The sequence below is a fragment of the Bos mutus genome, chromosome 1 (assembly GCF_027580195.1).
Source record: "Bos mutus isolate GX-2022 chromosome 1, NWIPB_WYAK_1.1, whole genome shotgun sequence".
NCBI classification, from domain to species: Eukaryota; Metazoa; Chordata; class Mammalia; order Artiodactyla; family Bovidae; genus Bos; species Bos mutus.
In genome coordinates, this window is record NC_091617.1 from 96,451,783 (window position 1) to 96,472,279 (window position 20,497).

General features: G+C 38.5%; 1 protein-coding gene across 3 annotated transcripts; it reads left to right on the plus strand.

Annotated features, from left to right (window-relative positions):
- The first annotated feature begins 558 nt into the window (after positions 1-558).
- LRRC34 (leucine rich repeat containing 34) lies at positions 559-18,939 on the plus strand. Of its 3 annotated transcripts, none has more exons than XM_005908164.3 (11): positions 559-676; positions 6,125-6,245; positions 6,729-6,847; positions 6,944-7,008; positions 8,122-8,205; positions 11,476-11,604; positions 13,465-13,560; positions 14,830-14,984; positions 15,347-15,502; positions 16,130-16,256; positions 17,866-18,939. In XM_005908164.3, exons 1-11 carry the CDS (start codon positions 577-579, stop codon positions 18,067-18,069), a joined length of 1,356 nt encoding a protein of 451 aa, XP_005908226.2. In that variant the 5' UTR covers positions 559-576; the 3' UTR covers positions 18,070-18,939. The 3 variants fall into 3 exon arrangements, with proteins under 3 accessions (XP_005908226.2, XP_070229635.1, XP_070229629.1); XM_070373528.1 differs by lacking the exon at positions 559-676 and adding an exon at positions 726-874; XM_070373534.1 differs by lacking the exon at positions 15,347-15,502.
- The last annotated feature ends 1,558 nt before the right edge of the window (positions 18,940-20,497 follow it).

The following is a 20,497-nucleotide window of genomic DNA, read 5'->3' on the forward strand; positions in this document are numbered from 1 at the left end:
ATCTCCAAAACGCACAAAGCAGTTCCGCCCTCTGGCAAGTTCACCTGGACGGGTCAGGACGACACCTTCTCCAAGAAGTCCTCCCTGATGGCCCGGCCCCTCCACAAGACAGATCAACTAGCCCCTTTAAGTTCCCTTACCTCCATCCATCCTAGCTGTGGTGGGCAACTCAGCTTTTGCACCTACCCTCTGCAGGTATGAGCACAACTTGGGGAGCGGACTGTGTCATAATCATCTTTGTATCCCCGGCCCTTAGTTCATCAGTCATGCCCCCTAAACCTGGAGAACTTCTCTCTGCAGAAGAACCAGGATGCCCTGCCTCCGTGTGTCTTTAATCCGCGGCAAGGGACCAGGACCCAGATGGTGAACAAGGAGCCTCCACAGCATTGGCGGTCACTACCTGCCCAACCAGGCCTCCGGGACCGAGAGGGTAAGACAGAGGTTTGCGCAGCATAGGCGCTCGGGGTCACGAGGTGGGGCCACACCGCTTGCAGCTCTTCGGCTGCGGCGGACGGAGCTGGAGCACGCGCGTGGTCGTCATGACAACGCCGCCGCTGCCGGCCGGATATAGGGAGCATGGAGCTCAGCCAGAAGCAGCCCGGGCCGGCGTCCGGGTCCCCACTTCCCGCTCCCTCTAGGACCCCGACGCCGGCCTGGGCTGTGGCGGACGATAGCGGTAAGAAACAGGGGGTCCCTTCGGCGCCAGCTTGGCCGGGAGGAAACGCGCGAGGGGCGTCATGGCCAGGCCGAGTCCTCCGAGCAGACTTTGGGCCAGGGGTTGCCCGGCGGGAGAGGGCCCCTAGCAACCCTTACTGAGCCCGGAACTTCGGGGCGCCCCCAAACGTGGGCGAGAGGGCAGCCCCAAGCCCCCGCGGTGGGTGCGCGGTTCTCGCGGTGGGTTGTCCTGAATTCAAGTGTGTGTGTCGCTCTCTCTCTGTCTCCATGCACTACTTGGGCCCCTTTTTATGAAGTCTCCAGAGAGCAGGGCCCAGGTGGGCTAGAGGCTCTGGAGACCACTCTTTGCACGTTCACGCCTGCACGGTTTTAAGTATTTCTGCACCCGTGAATTATCTGGTAGCATGTTAAGCATTCTTGCCTGGAGAATTCCATGGAAAGAGGAGCCGGGCAGGCTACAGCCCATGGGGTCACAAGGAATCGGACACGACTGAGTGACTCACTTTCACTCTCATGTGAAGCGGAAAGTGTACACCCCTCTCCCTTCACAATTTACATTTTGGATGCTTGTGTGCTTGTAGATAGGGAATTATGCCATAGGCCTTACATATTCCACGCAGCACTGTGAGGTGGGCATTGACATGCTCTGCTTTTAGCATAAAAGGAAATTTAAGATCGAAGAATTTCAGTAAGTTGTTTGACATCACACAGCCCGTCCGGATTAGCACCAAAGTCTGACTGACCCTCAGTCCTCAATCTCCCAGCACTTGACTGTTCCAATAGAAGAGGGTGAAGGTTAAAGTGAAACTGAAGTCGGTTAGTCGTGTCCGACTCTTTGTAACCCTATGGACTGTAGCCTACCAGGCTTTTCCATCCATGGGATTTTCTAGGCAAGAGTACCAGAGTGGGTTGTCTTTTCCTGCTCCAGGGGATCTTCCCGACCCAGGGATCGAACCTAGGTCTCCTGCATTGCAGGAAGAGGCTTTACCCTCTGAGCCACCATAGAAGAGGATAACCACCTCCAAAATAAGTCCTTATCTAGTAATTTTTAAACGGGATATTAGGTAAAAATTATTTGGAATTCGAGTCAGATGTGGATTAAAAATGAATCTAGGTTAAATTCTTGACATTTTCTTGTAGAATTGTTATTCCTAGGTTTTTTTACCATTTGAAAACCAGTTTATTATTTTCTCCTAATATGAATACAGTATAGGAAATAAACTGTTGGTGCCATAGAATCCTGACATACAATACTTGGGTGAATTTTAAATAAAAGAGTAGCAGAAAAATATAGCTGATGCTCAAAAATACTTTAAATCCATGTCCAGATAGTTAAATATACATATTCTTTGGCTTTGTTTAGCCTGTAATATAAGATTCCTTCATGCCTTCACATAAACATGACTTGTAAGTCTACATCTGTTTGCATGTCCTGGATATGGTTCTGCCAGCTGAGGGCAGGCAATGAACCTGAGAAATTCTCAAGGCAACCCTCTCTTCTCTTTGATGACATATTTAAAATTATTTAAAAATCAAAATGGAGTAACTGTAGTTCAGGCATAAAAAATGGAGCCGGGTGGCTGTTGTGGATATGATTTCAGATGTATTCCTTTCATCACTGAGAACTTGAATTGGCTTCCCTTGTAGCTCAGCTGGTAAAGAATCTGCTTGCAATGCAGGAGACCCCAGTTGGATTCCTGGGTCGGGAAGGTCCCCTAGAGAAAGAATAGGCTACCCACTCCAGTTTTCTTGGGCTTCCCTGGTGGCTGAGACGACAAAGAATCCACCTGCAATGTGGGTGACATGGGTTCAATCCCTGGGTAGGGAAGATCCCCTGGAGAAGGGAATGGCAACCCACTCCAGTATTCTTGCCTGGAAAATCCCATAGACAGAGGAGCCTGTTGGGCTACAGTCCATTGGGTCTATACAGCACAGTGTCAGACTCAAGGACACTACTAGCTATTCTCCAAATAGGAGCTGCTAGCTACACCCTTAGTTTCAAATTTCTTCCCACCATTGCAACTTTGTAATCATTTCAGACTCCCAGTCATTCCTTGCTTAACAAGCAACCTCATTTCTTGCCAGCTCAAACCCCAATCCCAATTCTTGATGAACCATTTATGTAACTTCCTGGGTTTTTTGCCTTTGTAAATCGCCACCATTTTGTAGTCTGTTGGAACACAGTTCAAGTGCTTCTTGGATCTGTGTCTCCTGGATTACATTTTTAACAAACACCAGATAATTACCTCTGTTTCAATTGGGTCTCCATTTCTGAGATTTTAACATTTTTAATACCAAGGAAGGTTAGGAGCCAGAGGAGAGAGAAGAAACCCAGTGGGAGCCCAGTTCCAACAGTAAATTCATTTGAGGTCTACTTGTTTTATTTTCTGTTGAGGATGCTAAAGGAGCGTTTTTTGAATTGTATTCCATGTGAACCACAGTCTCCTAAGTCCTAAGTCTATGCTATGCTATGCTAAGTCACTTCAGTCGTGTCCGACTCTGTGCGACCCCATAGACAGCAGCCCACCAGGCTCCCCCGTCCCTGGGATTCTCCAGGCAAGAACACAGGAGTGGGCTGCCATTTCCTTCTCCAGTGCATGAAAGTGAAAAGTGAAAGTGAAGTCGCTCAGTCGTGTCCGACTCTTAGCCACCCCATGGATTGCAGCCTAACAGGCTCCTCCGTCCATGGGATTTTCCAAGCAAGAGTACTGGAGTGGGGTGCCATTGCCTTCTCCAACTAGGAGCATTTTTATCCTCCTTCCCCTCCGGGCTCAACAACTTGAGGAGTCCTTGTGTACCTGAGAGTTTTAAATGTCCCGAGAATTACTGTAGATAGGAATCTGTTTAGCATTGTTTAACTCATCATTTCTCAAATTTATTTTACAATAAACCCCATTCTATTTAGAATATCTTTGATCATGCAGTAGATTAGTATTCCACAGAACACAGTTTGGGAAATACTGTGCTAAAAGTATTATTTAATACATGAAATAAAGTATTTCATGTATATGTAAAGTATTTCATGAAATATATAAATACATGTCCTAAAATAAGTGAAAGATTTCTTTAAAAATTGTTTTTAAGTTGGAGTATAGTTGATTTACAATAGTGTTAGTTTCAGGTATACAGCACAGTGATTTAGTCATACAGAATATATATGTATGTTCTTTTGCAGATTCTTTTCCATTATAGGTTACTACAAGACTGAATATATTTCCCTGTGCTATACAGTAGGTCCTTATTATTTTATGCTTAGTAAGTGAAAGATTTCTTAAGTACAATTATGCTGTTAAAAATTTTCAGAGGGTATCTAATGAAATGGGAAAGATGCTCATAATGTTAACTGAAGAGGAAAAGGATATAGAAAAATAATAGGGAACACTCCCGGACCTCAGTTGCAGTGGTTCTTTGGGAGTGAGATTGCTGATCAATGTCTCTTTTTTTTCTTTTTGATATTGAAATTTCCAAGTTATTTGAAATAAATGTAGGTTAAATTTATTTATTTAGGCCACACCATGCAGCTGCAGGATCTTAGTGCCCTAACCAGGCATTGAACCAGGACTCCTGGCAGTGAGAGCACAGAGTTCTAACTACTGGACTACTAGGGAATTCCCCTAAATTTATTTTTTTTATTTAAAAAAAAAACTGTAAGAAAAGATTATTTGCTTTCACTTTTAACATAATGCTCTTTCTCTTGAATCTTGTTTTGTACATTTGTTTAGCAAACTCTTTAGTTCATATAGTGCAGAAATCCACTCATGAAGGAACATTTTTGAGATGAAGAGACTTAGAGAAGCTGGATCCTCAAGATCTCAGGGTGGTTGAGTAGTGAGATCACTGAGCTCTCTTAGAGAGACACAAACACAAAAGCTAAGACAGAAAAGAGACAGGGAGCAGTTTGTGCTTGTAAGAAAAGTGTTAGCATACCTTCTACACTAGAAAGCCTGGGCCTGGAGAAAGATGCTTTTAAAATAATAACAAAGGGGAGGGGAGAAGGGATATACTGGGAGATTGGGACTGATATATACACACTTCTATATATAAAATAGATGAGGACCTACTGTGACTCTACTTGATACACTGTAAATTATATGGGTGAAGCGAAGTCAAAGTTGCTCAGTCGTGTCCGACTCTGCGAGCCCGTGGACTATGCAGACCATGGAATTCTCCAGGCCAAAATACTGGAGTGGGTAGCTTTTCATTCTCTAGGGGATCTTCCCAACCCAGGGATCGAACCCAGGTCTCCCACATTGCAGGCGAATTCTTTACCAGCTGAGCCACAAGGGAAGCCTAAAGCAACCAGTACCTCCTTTGAGCCAGAAATGAACCAGGGACTGAAGGATAAGAACCTAAAAAGAGTGGATATATGTATGTGTATGTGGGCTTCCCTGGTGGCTCTGATAGTAAAGAATCTACCTGCAATGCAGGAGACTCAGGTTTGATCCCTGGGTCTCGAAGATCCCCTGGAGAAGGGAATGGCAATCTACTCCAGTATTCTTGCCTGGGAAATCCCATGATAGAGGAGCCTGGTGGGCTACAGTCCATGGGGAGTCCATCCTTTGCAGAATCGGACAGGACTGAGCAACTAACACACTACACAACACACAGTTTATGTACAACTGATTCACTTTTCTGTACACCTAAAACCAACACAACACTGTCGATCAACTATATTCCAATAAAAGTTTTTTTAAAAAGTAGTATAGAAAATAATAAGATGATGCATCAAGGAAAGCTGCAGGTATAACAGAGGAAGAAGACTTCAACTCCTGTTTTGTTTGTCTTCCCTATTAGCGACTGACAGGGAAAAATCACCTTTAGAAAGAGGAAATAGAAGACAATGGTAGGTAAAGCACTTCTATGAGTGAGGTCTCAACTTGGAGAGACCTGTTCTTCTAGGAAGAACAGACAGAGCTGTATTCAAAGATGCTATAAACTTACAGGGTATAGAAGGTCTTCAAGAAGCCTGTTGGACTTGATTTTTCAGATCCCTTTTGAGTTTAGACTCTATGATTAAACTGTCTTTATCTGAAGCCATTATAAGCAAACATGAGTTACCCTAAGCCATTATGGCAGAATGGAAAGAGGCTTTGGAGTCGTTTGATTCAATACTCTGCTGTATGATTTCAGGCAAAATACTTAATTTTTCTGGACATCATTTTCCTCAGCTGCCAGGCCTATTACTTAACGGAAGTTAGTTCTCCTTTTGTGTCACTTCCAAGTTAAGTGTCTGTCCATCCTCAGTGGGTACCTCTATGGCCCTAGTTCTCCAAACAGTATTTTTCTTCTCTCCCATTCCTTATTTTACTTTCTCTATTCTTCCTTTTCTTCTCCTCACCCCTGACTCTCCACACATATTTGTATCTTTGAAAGAAATCTAATTTTGGTGGGAGGAAGCTCCTGGGATAATTTATATGTGATGAAAAGTATTGCATTTATTTTTCAAAAGTTTCAGCATCTATTGGTGGTCTCCAGGAATATTATTATGACCTATGTATGGAAAAGTCCCAGGAAATTAAACCTTTTATATTGCAAATACTCCAAGAAGTGGATAAAGAAATTGAAAAAGGGTAAGGAAGACATATACTTGATTACATCAGGAACAGTCACTGATACTCATCTGTGTGAAAACTCTTGGAATACTGAGTGATTTGAAAGCCATGTGCAAATGCTGGATGAAATGGACATGCTTTTTTGATTCAACATAGATGACTGACACAGGTCTTGCACTAGACTAGCATTCTCCAAGTCTGAGTTCCAGATTGGTCATTAACTCCTGTGAGCTGGGTTTATTTATGCAAATCACTGAATGACATTTGTCAATGTCATTACCTGTCAAGTGGGAATACTTTGTTTTTCTGTGGTTGAGAAATTAAATTATGCATAAAGTCCTTTTCAAAAGCTGTAGTATATATTCAGTAGTTTTAAGTTACACTTGATAAAAATCTGTATTGTGGTACTTGGTTCCAGTAAATACTATCCAGTGATGTCACTAAACATGAAGGGAAAATATTTTTATTTCTTTACTGGATTTCCTTTTAATATTTTAACAGATCGGTAGGAATCACATTAAATATTGCTGGTAACAGTCGCTCAGTATCAGGAGAAAGAGTAACAGGTGAAGATTTCTGGATCCTTTGCAGAGTTTTAAAGAATAATTCATATATTAATGGTATGTTTCCTTAAGCATCATTCCTTCCTGTTCTCATTCTCCTGATTAAGTATTCATTAGGAGGAATATCAGCTTCTACTTATCTGTATTCTTCAGGTCTGGATGTTAGATACAACCTCCTGAGTGATGTTGGCGCATACTATGCTGCAAAACTGCTCCAGGTATCTTACTGCAAAATGTTCTTTGTTCCTTTTTTTTTCTTCCAGGACCGAGTTAAGAACCAGCCTTTTCTTTGGAATGTGCAGGGTTTCAGCAGCCCTAGCCTGCTAACTAACCCTTTATTGTAGACTTCACTTTGGAGACACCCAAACTGAAATGCTGCTTTATGGCTGCATTTTATTTAAGAAAGGTAGTGTGGTCCACCAATAAGAACAGGTGTCCTCAAAGAAAAGGCTTTGTTTCAACCTCAGAAGATTGGCATATACATGTGTGTGTCTGTATTTTCAGTTAAAATGTTTAAAGCAGCATATATCATTTTTTATTCTTCCCTTAAATTGGCTTTTTAATTTCCTAGCTATTTGTCCCATTCTCATGTGCTGCAAGTGTCTCTACTGAGCCAAAAAAGATCTTAAAATTCTCATACCCATGAAATAGCACAGAATATAAGGATGGAGTGAAGATTAAAAAACAAACAACTAACCAAGTTATTTTCGACCACAAATCAAAATGCTGCAAAAATCATAGCCACCAACATGTTCTCAGATCTGTTTATGGTGAAATCACCTAGTCTAGAAACATATACACAAAACATAGTTTTGCAAAGTATCAAGGGTCTTGACTGTGCTAGAACACTTGAAATACAGTAAAAACACATTTGTGTATATGGTCTCAGTAGAGCTCATACCTAGGGCGTCTTGAGTTATCTTTTGCAAAGTGACAGACTATGGTTCAGTACATAAAGCACATCCATACTTTGAATCATTGATGAAAAATGAATATAGTGGGAGGGAGGCTCAAGAGGGATGAGTGTATGCTTAGTGGCTGACTCACATTGTTGTACAGCAGAAACTAACACAACAGTGTAAAGCAACTATCCTCCAATTTAAAAAAAAACGAAAAAAATGAATAGGCTTTTACTTTATCCTGTAATTATATTTGTTTAAATGAGAATGTTGATTTTTTCCCTTAATCGTCCTTTGTTTTACTGGACCTTGAAATTTCCTGGTTATAAAGATTTTCTTTGCTGGTAAACACTTTTACTTAAAAAGCAGCTCATATATTCTTGATTGATTTCTAGTAATACATGTATAATAACTTCTTTTCTCTTATTTTAGAAACAACATAATCTCATTTACTTAAATCTTATGTTTAATGACATTGGGCCTGAAGGTGGAGAACTGATTGCTAAAGCCCTACATGTAAGCATTCATATACCTCAAACTAACAATTTGGGGATTTCAATTTCTTTAATTTTAGCTTGAAACCAACAGAAACAAATGTTAATGTCAACTTATTTTAATATTGTGCAAATGTATATTTTTTGTTGCACTTCATTAACATTTAGACACCACATGAGTACTTTTGAACTCACTTTTAATACAGTTTTATGGATAAACCATAATGGAAAATATAAAAAAAAATGTATATATAACAGTTTGCTGAACAGCAGGAATTAACACATTGTAAATCAACTATACTTCAATAAAAAAAAAATCAAGTTTTATTAAGACATCATTCACATACAGAATTTATCCTTTGGAAGTGTTCGGTTCAGTGGCTTTTTTAGTATACAATGGACACCTTGAACAGCACAGGTTTGAACTGCATGGGTCCTCATATATGGGTTTCTTTCACTAAATACATGCTGCAGTACAATGGTCAGTCGAACCTGAGAGTGTAGGACTTGGATATGGAGGGCTAACTGTGAAGTTAAACTCGTTTTCAACAGCACAGAGGGTCACTGCTCCTAACCCCTGTGTTGTTCAGTGATCAGCTATATTCAGTTTTGCAACCATCACCACTATCACTGTTGTTAGAACACCTCCTCCCCACAGAAGACAGACCCTGTTAGAAATCCCCCTCTATGCTTCTCTCCCTCTCTCTCCAGCACCCTGCAGTCATATCTACTTTCTACCTGTCTATTGTGACCATTTCATATAAATAGAATCACCATATAACATGTGGCCTTTATTGACTGGCTTAATGCTTTCAAGTGTCATCCATGTTGTAACATACTTCATTCCTTTTTATTGCCAAGTAATATTCCATTGCACATTTCATTCATCCATTAGTTAATGGTTATTTGGGTTTCCACTTTTTGTCTATAATGAATAATGCTACTATGAATATTTGCACACATTTTTCTGTGTACTTGTCAGTTTTCTAGGGTATATACCTTGGAGTGGAATTGATGGATCATTTGGAAACTGTTTCACATCTTGAATGACTGCCAAACTGTTTTTCAAAGTGGTTGCCCCTTTTTATGTTCCACCAACAATGTATGGGTATTCGGATTTCTCTATATCCTCACCAATACTTGGTACTTTTTGATTTGAGCTATCCTAGTGGGTATGAGAAGGCAATGGCACCCCACTCCAGTACTCTTGCCTGGAAAACCCCATGGACGGAGGAGCCTGGTGGGCTGCAGTCCATGGGGTCTCGAAGAGTCGGACACGACTGAGTGACTTCACTTTCACTTTTCAGTTTCATGCATTGGAGAAGGAAATGGCAACCCACTCCAGTGTTCTTGCCTAGAGAATCCCAGGGACGGGGGAGCCTGGTGGGCAGCCGTTTATGGGGTCCCACAGAGTCGGACACAACTGAAGTGACTTAGCAGTAGCAGTAGTATCTTTAGAAGCACACAATTTTAGAAGTTCAATAAAATGCATTTTGTTTTTCTTGTTTACGCTTTTGGTGTTATATCTAAACTTATATCTGACCTAAAGTCATGAAGATTTACACTTACATTTTCTTCTAAGTTTTTGACTCATTCAGTTATTTGATACATTTTAATTTTTGTATATGAAGTGACATAGGAGTAATTTCATTCTTTTTCATGTGGCTATCTAGTTGACCCAACACCTCCTTGTGTTAAAACTGTTCTTTTCCCACTAATTTTGACATCCTTGTCAAGAGTCAGTTGATTATAAACGTGAGTTTATTTCTGTACTCTCTATTAATTTATATATCTGTTCTTAGGCCAGTCCCACACTATCTTGGCTACTGTAGTCCTGTAGTTAAGTTTTGAAGAAGTGTGGGTCTTGTTTTTTTCAACGTTGTGTTGGTTCTTCTGGGTCCCCTGCATTTTCACATGAATTTTAAAATCAGTTTATCAATTTCTGCAAAGCAAACAAACAAGCTGGGATTTTGAGAGGGATTGCTTTAAATCTTTAGATCAACTTAAGGAACAGAGCCGTTTTAACTGCAAGGAGATCCAACTAGTCCATTCTAAAGGAGATCAGTCCTGGGTGTTCTTTGGAAGGACTGATGCTAAAGCTGAAACTCCAATACTTTGGCCACCTCATGCGAAGAGTTGACTCATTGGAAAAGACTTGATGCTGGGAGGGATTAGGGGCAGGAGGAGACGGGGACGACAGAGGATGAGATGGCTGGATGGCATCACTGACTCGATGGATGTGTGTTTGAGTGAACTCCGGGAGTTGGTGATGGACAGGGAGGCCTGTCGTGCTGCAATTCATGGGGTTGCAAAGAGTCGGACACGACTGAGTGACTGAACTGAACTGAACTGAATAGTCTTCTGATTCAGAAACATGGGATGTGTTTCTTCATATATTAGTTCTAACAGGTCTTTTTTTGTTTTGGTGGATTCCTTAGAATTTTCTACATGTAAGATTGTCATATGCAAGAAGTTTTGCTTCTTTTCCAACCTGTATGCCTTTTTTTCTTGCCTTATCTAGCCCCATCCAGTACAATGTAAAATAGAAGTGGTGAGAGTGGACATCCTTTCCTTCTTCCCACTCTTGGGGTGGGGCGGGGGCAGGGCGGAGTTTGACTTAATTTTAAAGGTAATTAATCCCAGGGACGGGGGAGCCTGGTGGGCTGCCATCTATGGGGTCACACAGAGTCAGACACAACTGAAGGGACTTAGCAGCAGCAGCATGTACACTTATGGTTCAAATATTTATTCATTAGGACAATGAAATGTCTGTAATTTTGTGAACGATTTATCGAAAGAATGAATTACGAGAAGGAATTAAACTTTGCAAATGTCTGAGAAATTGTGTCATTTTCAAAGTAATACAGGGAAATGTGAAGTGAGTGTTTAACGGGTATAGGGTCTCCCTTAAGGGTAGAGAGAATGTTTTGAAATTAGAGGTGATGGCTTCACAACACTGTGAATGTAGTAAAATCCAGTGAGTTATACTTTCTGGCTGCACCATGTGGCTTATAGGATCTTAGTTCCCCGGCCAGGGATTGAACCTGAACCCCTCAGCAGTGAGTGTGCAGAGTCCTAATTGCTGGACCACCAGGGAATCCCCAAATTGTACACTTTATATTTTTACCTATTATGGGAAATTGAATGTTACCTTTATGGAATATATTCTGTTCAATCTCCATGAAAAACTGACTGAGTCTGCAAATAGTAATACAGTCTCCTAACTCCCGTAATCTGAAGAGAATTCTGTGGGTTAAAATTTTAATCCAGTTTTGCCTCTCTTCCTTTTCAGAAGAATAGAACTCTGAAACACCTAAGACTGACTGGAAACAAGATTGAAAATAAGGGTGGAATGTTTTTTGCTGCAATGCTACAAATTAATTCATCCTTAGAGAAATTAGATCTGGGTGACTGTGATCTGGTGAGTTAAACTGGTTATGAGAGTCACTCACATATTTGATCATTCTCCCTGGAAACTAGCACAGAGAAGTGTCAAGAGACCAGCTACATGACAGTCTTATGAATGATTTAAGCTCATCTCTAAGATCTAGTATCAGAGAAAAAAAAATCTTTAAGTAAAAATCAGATTATAATAATTTTATGGAAGAATATCCAGTGTAATAAAAATCTTCCTAAATTTCCATCTATTACCCTTCTTAACTTGCATGGGATTTTCTAAAGAAGAATCTTATGTTCCTTTTAATTAAACAAATACTTCATTCGTATAATATAAATTTTTTTATTTGTGGAAACATTTTTCAGTGAGTACTTATAGCATAAAACCTAACACAATTCTAAGAGCCCTCATATGACCTGATATGTCTTCAAAGTCCGGGCTTCATTTTTTCAAACATGCCTTCAAACCTTCAGGCCTACTGTTAGGAACCTAGTTAAAAGGTTAATGCAAAATCATTGGGACAGGATGTCAGTAAGATGGGCCAAGGAGGCTCTAAAGTTTAAGTGGGTAGATACAGTAAGTAAGGAATGGGGAAAGCATTAATTCAATATACAGTTGACTCGACAACATGGGTTTGAACTGCTGGGTCCAGGTAAATGCAGACTTTTTACAATAGTAAATACTACAATTGCTACAGGAGTCAAGGTTCTTTGAATCCATGGATACCAAGGTATACAATTGACCCCTGACCCTTTAGGGTCAACTGTGTATTTTCTGCACGTAATAGTCACAATCCTAGACTCTAAGGATACAGGAGTGCATCAGATATAGTCTCTGCCTTTATAAAGGTTATATTTTAGTTGAGAAAATATCAGTAAATTAGAGCAAAGTGCTACAAACATGGCAAAGTACTCTGATAATGGTAGGAGGTAGGAGGTCATCTGAGTGATAGGATGGTTATCCCTAAGACCTGAGGAAGTAATTCTAGGATGAAGAAAGCTGCCTCATCTGTGAAGGATGAGAAAGAGCTGCCTTCAGGAGAGATATGGCAGAATATTCCAGGCCAGGGATCCAGAACATGCAGACCCTAAGAAAGTGCTTCCCCAAGTGTAGCATGACTGACAGAGATTGAAGTAATTTTAATACTCATGTATTTATTTTTACAAATGCTTTCTATTTATTTCAAGGGTTTATGGTTTCCCATTTACAGAAGTGAAACAGTTTTAGGAAGTTTCTGCACTAGTTCAGGTGGGTGATGAGAACCTGGGTGAGGTGGTAGCTACAGAGATGGACTAATTAGAGACATCTTTTGGAAGCAGAATCTGTAAGATCTGCTTCTAAGATCTGGCAATCAACTGATAGGAAGCTAAGAGGACTGGTGGAGTGGGAAGAGGTTTTCTGGTGTAACAACTAGGTATGTATCCATCACAGAGATGCGAGAGGATCAGGCCCTTCCAAAAGGCAGAGGGGGCCAACTGGAGTTGTGAAAAATGTGATTAGTAACGGTTTGCTGCCATAATCACACATTTAAAGTGTGTTAGTATGAATATAAAACGAGGTTTGCATTAAGGATATGTAAGTAGCATAGAGCCCTAGCTGGGATCCACTTGTGTGTCCACATGACTGCCGTCTGCATCATATGGAATCTTGAAGATTTAGGAGCAAATCTAGAGGTAAACATCCGAGGAAACCTTAAGACACTCCCCGTGCATGTTAAAGATGGATTTTTTCTGAATTTTATCAACCTACATTCAAGGACTAGGAAATTAAACCTTTAAGAGCACAGTTTTGATTTATCAGAGTCCAGTTTTACTGATCCTAAAATATTAAGGAGGTTACTTTATATACTTTGTCAGTTTCCTTAATGAATTTATCTGTTTTTAGGGAATGCAAAGTGTGATAGCATTTGCTACAGTCCTAACTCAAAACCAAACAATTAAGGGATTAAACCTAAACCGACCCATACTGTATGGTGAACAGGTATGTATTCTAAGTGAGCAGTTAATAATGCTGTATGTGAATAAAACGAAGGTACTAACTGAGGGTTATGTCAAGGTTCATGAATGCACTGTATTTTTAGAATTGTTAACTACCATTTACAAATGAAAACTTGAATGGAAACTTTTAAATTCTGGGTAAGAGTTTTATAAATATGGTTTTAGAAGTTGCTTATTTAAGCAAATATGTTGTCTTTTGTTCTTATAAACTCATTCTCAGTGGGTAAACCTGTGAGGGGCAGAGTGCTTAAGATGAACACATAAATGATTAAAGTTTAAGGGCTAGAGAATTGTAAGAGCCCAGTGTGAACTGTTTTGTCATTTGTTTTACTGATGTGATGAACCACTGCATCTTTGAAATCATAATGGCATACTGCCTAAGAATAGCAGTCTGGGAGATCTGGACTTCATCCTATAGATAAGCTGCATTCTGTAGCTTGAGGGGTCTCCGTTCCCCAACCAGGAACTGAATCTGGGCCCAGTAGTGAAAGAAAATCCTATCCACTGGACCGCCAGGGAATTCCCTCATGCTCAACCATGGTACCAATTATTGTGTTTTTCTTCCCTTCTGGGATGAATGATATTTTTAAAATAATTATTTCTGTTGTTGCTGTTCAGTTGCTAAGTCGTGTCTGACTCTTTGCCAATCCCATGGACTGCAGCACGCCAGCTTCCCTCTCCTTCATTATCTCCTAGAGTTTGCTCAAACTCACGCCCATTGCGTCAGTGATGCTATCCCAGCCATCTTATCCTCTGTTGCCCCCTTCTCCTTTTGCCTTCAATCTTTCCCAGCATCAGGGTCTTTTCCAGTGAGTCAAGCTCTTTACACCAGGGGGCCAAAGTACTGGAGCTTTAGCATCAGCCCTTCCAATGAATAGTCAGGGCTGATTTCCTGTAGGATTGACTGATTTGATCTCCTTGCAGTCCAAAGGACGCTCAAGAATCTTCTCCAGCACCACAATTAAAAAGCATCAATTCTTTGGCGCTCAGACTTTTTAACTAACCTCTTTTACATCACTTAGTCATTGTACTTTACAAGTGCCCATTGCCTATTTCTAAGATGGTAAAGGTATCATTTGTGACAAAATGATTTCTTTTGAAAAGCCATGCTAAACAAATAGCAAATTGTAGACTAACAGTCTTAACTGATAAAATCTTCTTAAAAAGCTAATTTAAATAACTGACCATGTTTGAAATAAACATGTACTGCTTTAAAATTATATTTTAGAAAAAAAGACTTATCTATTTTTAGGAAGAGTCTACAGTTCACTTAGGCCACATGTTGAAAGAAAATCAGTGCCTTGTTGAATTACACATGTGTAAACATGATATAAAAAATTGTGGTATGAAACAGTTATGTGATGCACTGCATCTGAATAGGAGCCTACAATACCTTGATGTAAGCTGGTAAGTGATAATCTGGATAATCTATGTAAAGATTCATAGTAGGTATGATTCTGTGTTAGACACTAAATCCAAAAATTAGGAAATAAAACCATTTTTATCTTTTTATCTTGAGCTTCACTTATTATTCAGTTTAAACCGATTTAATATCTCCTAATAACTGGAGTGAGCAATTTAAATATGTAAACCAGAACAGAAGCAACATTTTATGGCAAATTTTCATTAACATTTTTAGAAACTGAGTGATTAAAATAAATCTTAACTAAAATAGAAAGTACTGCTTAAAAGTTTCTAAGCCTGCGATCTCAATGAATAAAAGGGCACTTCATATTTTAATATATAACCACATATTTTTCCTTTCCCAGCAATAAAATAACTCAGGATGGAATGAAGTGTTTGGCTGATGTTCTGAAAAGCAATATTACCCTGGAAGTAATAGATCTTTCTTTTAACAGAATGGAAAATGCAGGAGCAAACTATCTCAGTGACGCTCTTGCTTCACACAACAGGACTCTTAAAGCGTTAGTATGGTTTTACATTTAATCAAAATAACAGAAAAAAAGCTGTTTAGAACTCTAACCTTAAACCTCTTACCACTTACGATTCATGGTGAAATATGAAAACTCAGTTTCTAAACTGACATATTAAGTTACAGAAAACATTTCAGTATCTTCTATTTTCTTTTTAAAGGAATGTCTTTTTAAAATTAGATGGATACCAGTTATGAATGCTTAAGGTTAATGAGAAAATTCTTATCACTTATATTATTTATCCTGAATTCTAACAGAAAAGTTATAATCACTCAATATGACAATGACTTTAAAATAAGAATGAATCAAGAAGAAAATATTACTCAGGTGACTTTATCCTGAAAAACGTCTGTAATCCACTCCAAACCTTTACTAAATAATAATTAGAACAATAGCCTGTTTATTTCCAAAATGTAGGTAGCTCTACTTAGGTACATGAAGAATCCAATTAGAAAAGTTTCTTGGATTTCAGGAATTATAAGATCAGTATTTTAACTACTACATTGAATACACTGAATGCTAAGACAACACAATAAGATGTGTGTAATAAATGCTGTTGGTAGCTCATCCATTCTCTCTGTGGAACTGTTTCCAGGGTTACTTTTTGTTTCTCCACAGGTTGTCTGTGGTGAGCAACAACATAGAGGGAAAAGGACTTGTTGCACTTTCACAATCAATGAAAACAAATCCTACACTCTCTCATATCTACATCTGGGGAAACAAGTTTGATGAAGCTACATGTGTGGTAAGTTTGTCTTCACTGAGGTTTTTTCCTGGGGCTTTCCCTACAACATCAGGTGTTATTTACTGATGATTACAGGATTACAAAGTATAGTGAGACACTTCAGTTTTGATAAATTTTAACATACATTCTAAAAGTTAGCTACTGGAAAGTTCTGTGGTTCAAACAGTGATAGATATCAAGTACTACATGTTAGTATAAATATCACTGAGGGACTTTTCTGGTGGTTCAGTGGTTGAGAATCCACCTTTCAATGCAGGGGACACAGGTTCAATTCCTGGTCTGGGAAGATCCCACATGCCATGGAGCAACGGAGCCCATGTAACACAAATACTGAGCCCGTGTGCCACAACTACTGAAGGCTGTGCGCCTACAGCCTGTGCTCCACAAGAGAAGCCACCACAGTGAGAAACACACACACCGCAGTGAAGAGCAGCCCCTGCTTGCTGCAACCAGGGAAAGCCTGTGCACAGCAACAAAGACCCAGTGCAGCTGAAAAGAAATAAGTAAATAAAACGATAAATTATACAGTCCTAATTTTACTCCAAAGTTAGCTTTGTAAAAAAAAAATCACAATTGTTGATTCATTATAAATTTGATGTGGCACAATCTCTAATCTGCTACTCAATAATTAAACCAAGACACAAAATTTGAAAATACAGTACAAGTTGTCAAAATATTTGGTATGTTGCTTATGTAAATATATAGAACCCTTAATACTGCTTTCAAAACACAAAAAGCATCATAATGAATAGTTTTCAGTTAGAAAGAATAGAAAGAAAAATAAAGTGTCAGAATTCTCAAAAACTGCCAAAAGGCTAGTCAGAATTCTATCACTAAAAAGATGAATAACATGTACACTATTTAAAAAAAAGCTTGATTTCAGAAAAACACCATATCCACATTCTGTAACACTAGAAGCTGAATTGAGTTGGACTAATAATGACAAGCTATAGCAGAAAGCAGTTAGACTTGAATCTTTTACTAATTTCTCCTTTTCTCTACAGTAATCACACCCTTACTGACAAATTAGTTTAACATGTTTGTATGACACCTTTATGTAGATGTCAATGATCCATACAAGATATACAAAGAAAATTCTACAATGAAGAAATAATTATGTGGCCAGCTACACCAGCATCTAATACTAAGGGAATGGTCTCTAAGCCTAAATCTGTTGGTTACTTTCAGGGAGTCCATGAACTCAAAAGTTTTAAGCCAAAATCTGTGGGTGTTTATTTTTCTAAAAACTGGATCCCCAGCTATCACTGGATCTTCAGGGGCATATACAACAGCACTCCACCCCTATTTATGAGTCACCTTGGGACTTGAAAATTTTGACTTGAAACCTCTGGTCCACAAAATTGGTAATATATATAGAATTGTTACCTCAGTGAGTCATAAGACAACAAAACATACTTAAAGTTAAAATGCAGAAATAAGTTTTATGAGATTGTAATTTACACATTGTGTGAACAATACCTGAAAAATATTAAAATTCAGCAGTTAGAATATTTCAGACTATAAATTATCATATCTAAATGTGAATGTTGAAATTTGTAAAGTGAATAAACTATTTTCTTAATGATACAGTTTTTCTTAAAAATCCTAGGCATATTCAGATTTAATTCACACAGGCCGTCTAAAATCAGACAATACAGATGTGGAGCCGTTTGTGGTAGATGGACATGTGTACCTTGCAGAAGTCTCCAATGGCCTTAAAAGGCATTATTACTGGACACCAGGTTATGGAGAAGCTTGCAGCCCGTCATCTAATGCAGGTTTTTCTCTTGCACCAGTAGGTCAACATCTATGAAAAACAAACTTTAAAGTAATTTTCATCTATGTCTTATTACTTTTCAGATATTAATATTTTATTGTCTATTAAATTCTTTCAAAGATTATGTTATTTTTGTTAGACAAGTAAAAGATACTAAATTCTAAGTAACTGTCCATTGTGAAAAACTGAGTAGTGTAATTTTTTCAAAAAAATTTTACAAAATAGGGACCAAAATTTGAACACTTGGAGAAGGAAATCAAGGAACTAATTTCTTTTTATAAAGAAAATAAACCCAAACAGTAAAGCCGTATAGAAGGAAAGGTCATTTTAGGTATCCTAACTGAAAGTTGTCATGAAGTAAAAAGGTTTCAGGGGGCAGATTCCAGGGACCATCAAGGGGTTTAGAGATTGAAAAAGAATTTAAGGTATTTTATAGATGGGTTTTGGTACAATTTCACAAATACAGGCAAATATATATAAACAGACACACATAGAAATACATATAAATGTATACTTTCCAAACATGTCAGTGCTGCCAGTGAATATTTAAAGAGAATTCTCTTTTGGAGGATGCCACTAACATTTTAATGATTTGATGGCAAATAATTACCCTTGTTTGTGGCCAACTGTTTTCAAATTAAGATTTCTACAAAGAGGCAATAGACACTACAATCCTTTGATTACAGACTCATGTTCACAAATTTATTAATTCATATATACCACTTAACTGTTTAACCTGAATGATTTATTACTGCTAAAGCCAGGCAAAGTGTGAGGAAAAAAAAACAACTGTGGACAATTTAAAGAGGTTACTCTAAGTTTTGCATCTAAAAGGAAAAACCATCTGTCTCTAAATGTTGTGAGTAATGAGGTGAAATAAAGGTGTTCAGTTTTACAGTTGTCAAAGTATTGCCTTCACTTTATTATTATGAATTCCTCATATCATAGCTGTATTTATTCTAAAAATTTAACATTACAAAAAACCCAAATCTGTTATTCTCCATTCCTTTAATAAAGAATTAAGATAAAAATTTCCTATTAATGACTTTTAAAATTTATCAGGCTTTTCCTTATATTCATCACCTAATACCACATTTCCTTACTCCCCAGGGAAATGTGTGTGCGCGTGCAGGGGTGTTGAAGGGTAGACACAGATGGTGGTAATGGTTATGAAATGGGAAGAACATCTGAGTAAATTATACAAGCCATTATTTTTCACTTAATGTTCTAGAGTTACTGAGCCAGAAAAGACCTAAATGCCTTACGAAATCCATTCTCACGCTTTCAGAGAGATGAACTTGAATCATCCAGGACAGATGGTTGCTATCAGGTTGAGTCTGTGCTGAAAAACAAAATCTTAAAAACATCTGCAGTTGTTTGAGAAATACACTCATTAGTTGATGTTAATAATAACAATGTGTGAAATGGGTTTCAGGGCTTTTTTTGAAATAAGTATTGTTCATATGTTATATTAAAACAATACTACAATCTGATCATGGAATTTTAGAAATAACATGACTTTCCACTATTTGCAAAAAACACTTATTGAAAATCTTCTGTCACCAAATGTTTACAATGGAACCAAAAAAACTGTACAGACTACAGAATTCTAAGTATGACTTTATGTATCCTGACACTTATGACTGATTTGACTTACTGATTTGACTCTTAGTTTAGTTCTTAATCAAACTTTAGTTTCCAATTTGCTGCATGTTTCAGATTTTATTTTCTTTTCACTTTAAGGCTTCTTCTTTGAAGACATAAAGACTTGGTTTTTTACAAAGTTCTTTTACATTCAGTTCAGTTCAGTCGCTCAGTCATGTCCGACTCTTTGTGACCTCATGGACTACAGCACGCCAGGCCTCCCTGTCCGTCACCAACTCCCAGAGTTTACTCAAACTCATGTCCATTGAGTCGGTGATGCCATCCAACCATCTCATCCTCTGTCGTCCCCTTCTCCTCCCACCTTCAATCGTTCCCAGCATCAGGGTCTTTTCAAACAAGTCAGTTCTTCTTATCAGGTGGCCAAAGTATTGGAGTTTCAGCATCAGTCCTTCCAATGAATATTCAGGACTGATTTCCTTTAGGATGGACTGGTTGGATCTCCTTGCAGTCCAAGGGACTCTTGAGAGTCTTCTCCAACACCACAGTTCAAATGCATCAATTCTTTGGCACTTTTACATTACATGCTGAATATAGCTAGAACTAAATAACTGTTATCTAAAAAAAAGTTGCATGTCAGAGGAAAGTCAGGTTTCTATATTGTTAAAAATGCAATAGGAAATAAAACTTTTTTGATCAAATCTGAAAAGCCACAGAATTCAAGGTGTAAGAAAACCATGCTATAAGAAAAAAATAAAAACATTTTTAACAATTGTCATTACATTTGGAAAACATTAAGCTGATGAGGAAATGCTACTCTTAGCAATTAAAACAGCCAATAAACTCAGACTTGTGTAACAGT